The following is a 10,513-nucleotide window of genomic DNA, read 5'->3' as shown; positions in this document are numbered from 1 at the left end:
ATGCGGACGATGTCGCCTTCCTTGGTTCAAATCCTACCCAACTGCAGATGAGTTTAAATAGCCTAAATAACTTTGCCGCACGGTTTGGCATGTGCTTTACACGTACGAAAAATGCCAGCGTTTGATAATCGGTGTCTCCGAAGCATTGGTCTGGTCTTGTGGGAACACCAGATTAGTGATGTACGCCATATGGTATGCCATATGGCCCTAGGAAAGAGATACTCTCCCTCGATAGAGGTACCCCTGCTTCATAGGTTACGCTGGTTAGAACATGTGCTGCGCATGCCAGAAAACCGTCTGCCCCGCAGAGCTCTTTTTGCTCGGCCCTGTTCTAAGTGGTAGCGACCGAGAGACGGACAGCGTATGACTTGGCAACGAAGAGCGGAAACAATAACCTGTAAAGTTAGTTGGATCAGCAACCGCCTCCTCCCCGGGTGGGGCCCCGGGACCCGTCTCACCAATGGTTAATGACATTGACAGAAATGGTCCAACCGCGATGCCAGTGGCGCTCATCCATCAAAGCTATCGCCTTCAATACGTAGCTACCCAGTTCCCGAATTAACTAAGGCTTGTCTGGCTATCCTTATCGAGTGTAGCGGAAATCACAACACCAGACGCATCCGTTTCGAGTACCAGAGGTTTTCTAGTGTCTGTAGTGACTACGGTTGAATTCATCAACTGTTTTGCGACTTTCGAACGCTTTTCTAACAGACTAAGGAACTAGGAAGGTTGTATTGTGAGTGGTTGGATAGAGTTTACCCGACAAACTGCCTATCCAGTGAGAATCGTATGCGACCGAGCCAACTTCACGTTGTTGAGATATTATGCTCTTCGGAACGAGTAGTTTTCGGCAGACTGGTTTGATGATACCTTCAATAATTTCATAGCCAAGGAGTAGGAGTTTAGTGGTGGAAATTGTGCGTTTGTCCTAATCTAACTGAAGGCTGTACTTTTGTTCTACGGCGATAAAACGCTGAAGATTTCGGTTGTGTTCTTGGTTAATTCTTCAAATGGTGACATTATCCACATGGACATATGTCCCGGTAAGTTTTTTTCAGCGCATATAATGTCAACCATTACCTTTTGAAGGCACGCCACTCCATTTGTCTTTCCTAACGATATTCGTTGAAACCCGTTAAAGCCACAAAAATTCTGTCACTTTCCTTAATGGGCACTTGGTGATACGCACTTTCAAGATCGTGCGTGCAGAAACTACTATATCGAGCTATTTCACTGCCCATATCCTCAAGTTTGTGGAGCGGATAAACGTTCAGTTGCGCAAGTTGGTTTATAGTTTGACTATGTCAACAACCATTGATTTTTTCTGTCGCTCATTTGTTGTGACGGACACTTGCGCTTTGCATGGAGACTTTGAGGGCGGCGAGATGGCTCAAGTGGTTAGAGCCGAAATTAATGACCGTAGGATTCATGGTTCGAACCCGACCTCTGCCTCCCGACTTCCCTGGCAGTATCCCAGCCCTAGTGCTTCATTTGGGTGGCATGGCAGCTAGGCACTGAAAGGATGCTACAGCTGAATGATTCATTATTTCATTTTTGAGGGTTCAGTGATTTGTTGCTCCGGTAAACGCTTTATTTCGAAAACAATGAAAGCCTCTTCGTCTGCAGGATGTCTCCTGGACTTTATGGCCTACACCTTGAATCAAGGTGCGCAAAGTGAGAGTGAATAGACCACAAAGCGAGAATAAAGGTTTATCACCGTCGAATGAGATTTTCAGGGATCTATAAAGCTCAAGAAAATCATGATTTAATAGAATTTCCACAGAAAGACCACGTAATACTGAAAACTTGAAAGAGAGACATGTTTTGTTTATTTTGCAGTGTTAAAAACCAATATCCAGAAGTGAAGCTTTTGCGCTGGATGGGTGCCAAAGTGATCTCAGATGACGATAATAGAGCAGGCTACTGATAACGACGGACTACATTTTCTTAAATGAGGCTTTCTGAACTACTAGCATCAACAAGCGCTTGAGGTGGAACGCCATTGGTCTTCACATCGGTGCCTGCTTCTTCGAGATACTGGGGGCATTGACGCAAGATAATGCGCTTGAAATAGATGACGTGTTCGTCGGATCAGTAGTAAATTTGCGTACTTTTTGCCAGTGCCTCTCCAGTTTTTGCAGCCCGTATCTTTATTGAGGCATTGATATCGCGTGAGTCTAGTATAGCCACAGAAGAATCATGAACATCCCATACTAGTGCCAGCCATCTGTTCATGCGATGATGCTTGAGAACTTGGACACCCTGGCGGGTCGTTCCAGGGGAGTTGATTGTTCGGGAAAAACGACTGCGAGTGTTTTCGCGCTAACTCGAGGGATTTCACATAATCGTAGGTAGTTTTAATATTCAGCTACTTATGTTTCAATGGCCTCTGGTGAATAGTACTCGAATAAAGTCCACTAATAGATGTCTCCCATTGGTTCACTATGTTGCTCTGCACTGATAGCCGTGAAGTGGCAATCCGACAATAAACTGCGAAGCTTTTGCACAAATTGATGAAGTTTTTGATCTCCGTCTTGCTTAAAAGTATTCAAAAGATGCCTAGCGAAGACGCCATCTTTCGCTTGCACTTAACTTTTTCGCAAGGTTGCAGTAGCTGATTCATGATTCTTACAGTCTTTGATGCAGCGGCAAACTTTAGGAGCGACGTAGTTGAACAAGGTTTTCAGTTTACCTGGTGAATGAGAAGCGGTTGACTCAAGGAAATCCCGAAAGTACAAGACCAGCGCTTCCAGTTATCTGCCGAATCTTGAATATTGGGATTGGTATCGAACCTTTCAGGACGTAAGAATCGATTCGTTGTTCGATGGAAATTTTCCGGATGAATAAATTGTTGTGTTTGATGAGGAATGGAGTGTGACGACAATGAGAGGAAGGACCGAAAAGGCTGAGGGACCAGAAGCTCAGGCTTTGATCATCCAAAATTTGACACCAAGATGAAACGAGAAAAAGCAATCTAGCAATGACAAAACGCTTTAAAACCTGCAACTATACAACAGGACTTGAAACAACATCCAGAAGGTCTTTGATGTAGAACGGGAACAAAAGTTATCCGAAAACGGAGCTTTGAGAAACTGCAATGGTGACCAGCACCGAAGAATAGTAGGTTGACCCTACTTTCACTCGCAATGTTCTGTCTAATTGAAGCACCTTAATCCAGCGTAGAATTCTCCCTTTACTCCCATAAGACTTGAGTTGTGGGGAGGCGAGACGTACGCTACTGGATCGGAAGCTTTTAAGAAGTCGAGAAATATGGTATCTGATATGAGTGCTCCGTCCTTAGATTAACTGTCTCATCTTGCAGCATCTCCAGCCGTGCACAGGGGATCACTTGAACCCCATCCTGGAAAGCGAGTTTCATTGAAAGCACCAGACGTTTCGCAATCTTCCAATCCCGTCTGCCAGGTCAATGGTTGATCACCCCTCTGCTTGCACCACCGAACTGAGCATGGAAAACAGCACCCTCCGGCAAACAATGATTCGGGATGCTCAGTACATTGCCTATCCACCGCAGCATTCAATGCTGTACACATTCTGATAGGAGTCGCTGTTGTACAACACCTGAACTTTGGTTCATTTCCACCGACTCTAGAGGCGAGATGGCCCAGGTGGTTAGAGCGCGAATTTACTGACCGGAAGGACCGTGGTTCGAATCCGACCTCCGCCACTCGGCTTCCCCTGTCTAGGTTTGGGCAACCTGGCAGTATCCCATCCCTCGTGCTTCCTTCGGGTGGCATGGCAGCTAGGCACCGGAAGGGTGCTACAGCTGAACGCTAAAGGCGGCGTCTCACAGACATCCAAAAAGCATCCGTAGTGTAGCCTGATACACTCGTCCCTGGAGATCCTGGGATATGCCGATTTAAAGCCCTGGGTTTCTCAAACGTTTCAGCTTCATCTGTCACACTACAGTCAGAAGTAAGACGACTTTAGAGGTGCGTAAAGCGCTACACAACTTCGAGTGCCCCTGCTTAAATGTTTAGCAGCGTGTTCACTGACTGCATGTCCAGGAGCATGACCTTGCACTTTGTGAGTGCAAAGCGCGTGCCAAAGGACCGCACGACCTTGGTCATTTCATCCAAAACACTTGTGCCTTATGTCCGAAGACGAGAACAATGTCGCCTGCATATCCCAGATCGACAGAAGCTATTTGTACACCGGGGTTTTGTATGTCTACCAGCGTTCGTCTCATTATTTCATCAATTACGAAATAAAATAGGAATATAGAGACCCGGCACTCTTAACGGACACCGCTTTGTGTACGGAAGCTTTTGGAGGGCTGTGCGTATACTCTCATAAGTCCCAAAGTCTGAGAATACAAAGAACGTATTATGTTCAAATACTTCCGAGACATTTCTTGGTGGGCGAACGTGTCAAGAAGAGCAGACCGATCAACCGGGTCGAATGAGCCCTGGAAATCCAGGAATACTAGAATTATGGGTCGCTCTAGGAGGGAAGTGACTCTGGACGAACACGCAGTCAGAATTCACTGGCCTCTGTTACCGGGACACTCAGTGCGTCATAAACCATATCTTTGATGTTGTCAGATTTATAGTCGCTTGGGGCGTAAGCAGAAATCATAGGCGGACAACGATCAACTTTCAGCCTGTGATACTACATCACAGATGTTACCAGACTCACCGTACAGAGGTGACTGTCGACGACTATCCGGTCTACACGGATCTGTCCACCCGGTGAGACACAAGGGTTCCTAACCCTGCACATGCTGCAGCAGTAGCCCCTGAGTCGCCAAAGGTGGGCAACCGGAATCTACTGGAGCGTGGTGAGGCAGTCAACCTAGTAACTGCTTTGATCTTGAGTTCTTATTTTTACTACGCGCCGCACATCATTGATAAGCGAGTTTGGTGCGACAGCAAGAGCAGCTTGTCCTGCTTGCTTCAGTGCGAACATTGAAAGCGGCTGCATGGTCTAGGCATCGAGGCTTGAAGATTGCTTTCGAAATTCCTGTGGTTAGTACGCAGATGTTGTGGCCAAGATCGATGCAAGACGAACGAGGTCGTCCGTTTTAACAAATGGATCTGCAAGCAGAGGCTTAATAATAGAGGGGAAATGGAAGTACGTAGGAAAGAAAAACGGGGGCGTCGTCATTAGCCTGTTTTCGTTTAGCTGCCTCGCGGTATGTAGCAAGCAAGGTAACCCGGCTAATGTGGCATGACAGTATTTTTAGTTGTGGGGGTCATTTTTGCACACGTGCTGAGATACTGTCAGGGAGTCCAGATCTAGGCCGGTGGACGATTAGAGTTATCGACCAATGTCTGGCTCAAAATTCTGATCACAAGGCTGTGGTGTCCGGCGGGAAACGCCAGTGCAAGTAGTCACATTTGTCCGTACCCCAAATCTGGAGTCTCCTAGAGGACCAAGAAACTTTGTTTATCATACCTTCAACCATTGATGGCGCCACCCCGCAGTGTTGCACAGTCATTCACAGACACAAAAACCGTTACGCCACGCTAAGGTTCAGTCTCTTTATGACGGTCTTCGGCCAGAAACTGGCTCAGAAGCCGGAACTCAAGGCATTGATCGGCATCAGACTACCAGAGTAGCGTTTGATGTCCGAATTTTCTAGTGTGTTTGTGAGTATAGTATTGCCTAATCAGTGAGAGCTACTAGATAGCAAGTTATGTGAAATGCTCCGTGTTGGCTCAAAACAACGGATTAGTCGTCCGGAGAAAGGAGGGAGAGGATGTCCTAATATCACTTCCGGTCTACACAGAAGTCAATAAAGCGTTGTGGGATAATTATCTCGGGATCGGTCTTGTCGTTTGTGTTCCATGTGTTTGAGTCTCTCCAACCGCATTTTTTCAAGAAGAAACAAACGGACTGAGAACAGGCTATGTGGATCCTGGTGGATATCAGAGCACAACTCGTTGCAGTCTGTCACAGCTTGCTTTGTCGTATTCCGAGATGGAATCGACTGAAAAACCGAAATTGAAAACCAAAGTGGACGATCCTCCTAGTCGGTGGTATGAAATAGAGTAATGTTTTATTTTTAACACTCTTTTGGTACCTAGCTTGTATGTCACCTGAAGAAAGTACGAGGGTTGGGACAGTGTCAGGTTGCCCAAACACAGTTGGGGGCAGTCAGCGTGCCGAGGTTGGGATAGAACCACGGACGTTTGCGGTATTTCGGACATGTGTCAAAAGAACGATACGTTTCAAATGCTAATAGGCTGCAAATGTGAGAGTTAGTCATCGTTGTTCATCCGTTTGAGGCCGAACGAGTAAGTGTTCAACCAGTGATCAGAAGATTGCGGGTTCGAAGCTCTGAATTTCGTGAGATGGGCACTGCTAATGATCCACTGTAAGGATGAAACAGCTGTACAATGCTTTCGGTATTTCAGCATAGATTGGACTTACTGACAAGACGAAATCAATCAAAAATTGCAAAATCTCACACTACGATCATTTTTCACAGGGTTTAATTCGCTGACCGATGTCCGCGGTTAGCCAGATTTATTCAGCAGGCCTAGATCCTTTGTTCAGTGATTCACAAGTGTACGTTTTTCTCCTTTCTGACAGCTGTCTCAATTCCAATGAAAACTTCCAGCATTGATGCCGGTGAAGACAACTTTCCGATACATTTAGAACGTGTCCGGAGTGATCTTCTCCAAACGTATTTCGCTTGTCAAATCCGTGGTCTAACACAGAGTTGCAAGTGGTTAGGAGATTTATTACACGCTTTGGATGACCCGACCGCCGAATCTAACAAAAGTGATTTGCAACTATCGACTGCCATAGCTTTACCTCAGTCTCCGTTGGTCGATCTTCCAAGCAGATATTTACCGACATTTCTATTTGCGCGGAGCCTTTTGGATGCCCGCGAGTATGATCACTGCGCCCAAACATTGAGTCGTTTTGTCAGTCCTGTCTTGCGAAAGCTAAGAGGCGAAGGTGCGACCGAAGAATGCCCTCCACTGGTATATTTCATGTATGTGTATTCCACCTATATGGCCTGTGAAAAGCGTCGAGCTAACGATGAAGTAGAACTCCGTCGGGTATTCGAACAGGACGGCAATGCAAAGCCATCACAAGTTGCCCGTGCTCGATGCGCCAACGAACTGTCCGCTCTGCGCAGCGAAATCGAGAACCGTGTTAATCCTAGTAAGCTTGACGGCGCTCACTCAGATGCGCTGCAGGAAAATGATCCTTTCATTTTGTATGCTTTTGGTCTCGTGTATCGTCGGCTTGATATGGAGTCAGTCGCAGTTAATCTCTTTGTAAGGGCTATTCTTTCGAATCCCTGTCTTTGGCCAGCCTGGTTTGAGTTGGCACAACTCGTCAGGGACAAGGAACATTTGAGCAGTTTGAAGCTTCCAGCTGCGAGCAGTGAGGTTTGGATGCGATACTTTTTTGAAGCAAAGGTAAGCTTTCTGTTTAGGTAAAGTTGTTACACTCGAGTTAGCGATTTTCGTTGCTACGTATTTCTACATCGTCCTAGCCTACTGCTTTCTCTGTAAACAATTGTACTCCCTTGCTGAGGTAACGTCTTGTTTGGCCGAGTTTTTTTTAAAACGGAACTGCAGTCGCAAGACAAACTAGTGATTGATTGATCGTAACGAAGAAAATCTGAAGAAAATCTTCATTAAAAATTTTGCAGGCTTCCTAAACTTACTCTCTTAATAGTTTCTTGCCGAACACCAAGCATTTCGAGTGGGACTCGACTGTTTTATCGATCTCCACGAAAACGTTACATTGAAAGACGGGGTCGGAGATAAAGAATCCATTATTTTTGAGCTGCTACTTGCCGTGCAACACGCTTGTTTGGCAACCAGTCAAGCAATTGGGAAAGTTTCTCCTCACTTTTTGGAGGTATCCTCTGAGGTAACACCTTTGGGACTACACTGCAAACTAACTTGTAAAGAACATCACGTTTGTTACCTGTCTGCATACCGTTAGTAAAATGCAAGGAATCATGTTTGGGCGACATGCTTTTGAGGTTGCACATGAGTGTGGTAAGTAAGTGGTAAACCACGACAATAAACTTTCGTGAACTTAGTGAAAATAGATTCGTAAGTTAAGCGCTCTAGTTTCCCGCCAGAATCGGTATCAATCATCTGATTGAGAAACTTTTCAATGTATTATCGATATTCGTAAAATGGAAAGCGAATCCTCTTTAGCTGGTACAGCCGAGTTGTTTCGGTCTTCATCACCTAATCTTGTCTCGGATAGGACTTTCTATGTTCCCTACACTGCTTTTTTATTTCTCTACAGATTTTCCTAAAGTTTAACGAGACGGAGCGGGCATTGGACATCCTTCAACGCCTGTCAAACAGCGGGTTTAGCACCAGTGGAAACCTTCAAGCGGAGATCGGACTGGCTTACGATGGTCTGCGTGATATGGATATGGCTTCTAGACAATTTGAGCAGGTATGAATATCCTCCGTTGCAATCAGAATGCTTCAACGCGTTTGTCTAACTCAGTCAAATGGGACACAATGCTCATCCCCGCTCCAGGTGGGCATGAGTACACTCCTTGGCACATGCTTGGGTATTGCGATGCAGTCGGTATGTTTCCCTCCACGGAGCTGGTTGCTGTGCATTGCCCTTGCATTATAAGGTTATTTCAACAATAAACCGTTCATTTCGCTTCTTGATTTCGTTTTCCTCGATTTAGGTGTGAACACCCGATAAATCAACACAACATTTTCAAGGACGTCTCATCTGCACTTGAAAACTGGTAGCCAGTACACCATATTCTTCCTCATTAAACGGTACAGCAACTCGACGAGTCGTCAACATTGTTAACATGAGATCTGATCGCGTTTAACTCACTCAACCGGATGGATAGCTTGCCTTTAATCAGGGCATTTTGGAATCGCATATCCTTTACGTCGTTAGATGAACGAATAGGCCACCACCGCCATTCTCATAGCTTTTTGAGGACCTGTAGACCTTACTGTGAGCGTGCGATCCGCTCGCCTGATGCATAAGGAAAGCTGTGCAGTTACCAGGCGCGAATTACATTATATTGTGCATATGCAGATAGCGAAATAGGCCATAGGTATTCAGTATTCCCCCAAGTTACCAGACAACCCAAGACAATATTGTATCATTGAGTTTGTTGTTAAACATTAGCTATAGATTCAGCGCCACATGCACACACATTCGTAACATAACTGTTATCCAACTTATGCATAGAAAACTGAGTTTCCGCACGGATGCTGGAGTTCACTTTGGAACGTTTTTTGTCCCCTCCATTCAGTTATTGTTAGTAGTTGAGCACCATACGACTCACCACAAGTTACTGACCACTACTCGGACAGAATGTAACGCCAACATCCTTCACTCGCGCAGTCACATGATTTGCTATCCTCCGTTTCCTTGCATAATGACTTGTGCGATGTTTTCGTTTAGTTTCTCAGTATATCTCCCATTTTCCAGCTTTTCAGCCAATTTCCTTGCCGTTTGGACAATGTTGATGCCTACTCTAATGTGCTGTTTGTGCGTGAGGACTCAATCGAACTTGCTCACTTGGCTCATCATTGTGTCAGCCTGGATAAATACCGTCCGGAGACATGTTGCGTGGTAGGAAACTTCTTCAGTCTGCGTGGGCAGCATGACAAGGCAGTTTTATATTTCCAGCGCGCTCTCAAACTGAAACCGTCCTACTCACTCGTCTGGACGCTAATAGGTCAGTGTTAGTAATCAGATTGATCACTTCTTTATCATTCATGTGTCGGCATCTGTTTGCTCCGATCAAGGAGCGGTTTCGTCCGGTTTATTGGAGGCGTTGGTGCTATGTCAGGTCCTATTTGGGTTCACTACGTCGACTGCTGTTTTCATGTTTCCGTGCGTGTAACCCCTTGGATATCGATTTTCTGTTTTGCCACACACCAATTTGATATCCAGACAGAGCAATAAGTCTTCCAGTCTGATCTGTTTAGATTTCAAAAGTCTAACGTATGATTCTGAGTAACTTTCACCATACATTGACGGTCTGCCACTCATCCACTCTTGGGGTTTCCAGCCAAGTTTTCCGATTAACTTTTGATTGCGTTCGAGATTTGGTCCCTTAAGTAAAGTTAATATGTGCCGAAAAGCTCAGAGCCGCTGTACAACGGTATCATCCTTATTGGAACTTATTACAGTGCGCATCACGCAATAAGTCTGTCACCATGTCGCCATGTGATGTGAATTCCGTGGTGTAAGGTTGGATGGCGCTATATCCCGTTTAAGTGCAAGCTCTTTAATGCAAACTGACAACTAATAACTAATTGCGAGTTTCAATTATCATGGGGATTTGTGGGATATGCACTGCCGACGACTCTTTATAGAGATAAAACAGATATTCACGAATGGATCTCAAGGGTCATGTGTACCAGGCTACAGTAAGGGCTGTGCCGTTGTATGGGTGCGAAACATAGCCACTGCGGACAGATGATGTGAGGCGTCTTCAGGTTTTCGACGACCGATGCCTCAGAAACGTGGCTGGTTGTGGATGGCGTCAGCGTGTTAGTAACGAGGTGATTAGAAAACG

At 45.6% G+C, this 10,513-nt stretch overlaps 1 protein-coding gene across 1 annotated transcript in view; it reads left to right on the top strand.

Annotated features, from left to right (window-relative positions):
- Positions 1-6,554: 6,554 nt before the first annotated feature.
- T265_13695 (hypothetical protein) overlaps positions 6,555-10,513 on the top strand; it is a gene marked incomplete at both ends in the record, with an annotated part of 14,880 nt that continues 10,921 nt past the window's right edge. Inside the window, 3 exons of the mRNA XM_009170083.1 lie at positions 6,555-7,397; positions 8,248-8,403; positions 9,418-9,667. Coding sequence (XP_009168347.1) covers positions 6,570-7,397; positions 8,248-8,403; positions 9,418-9,667 — 1,234 coding nt within the window. The remainder of the gene's footprint in view (positions 7,398-8,247; positions 8,404-9,417; positions 9,668-10,513) is intronic.

Source organism: Opisthorchis viverrini (assembly GCF_000715545.1).
Source record: "Opisthorchis viverrini unplaced genomic scaffold opera_v5_96, whole genome shotgun sequence".
Taxonomy (NCBI): domain Eukaryota; kingdom Metazoa; phylum Platyhelminthes; class Trematoda; order Opisthorchiida; family Opisthorchiidae; genus Opisthorchis; species Opisthorchis viverrini.
The sequence above is the reverse complement of the archived record's forward strand: the minus strand, read 5'-3'. Positions and strand labels throughout refer to the sequence as shown.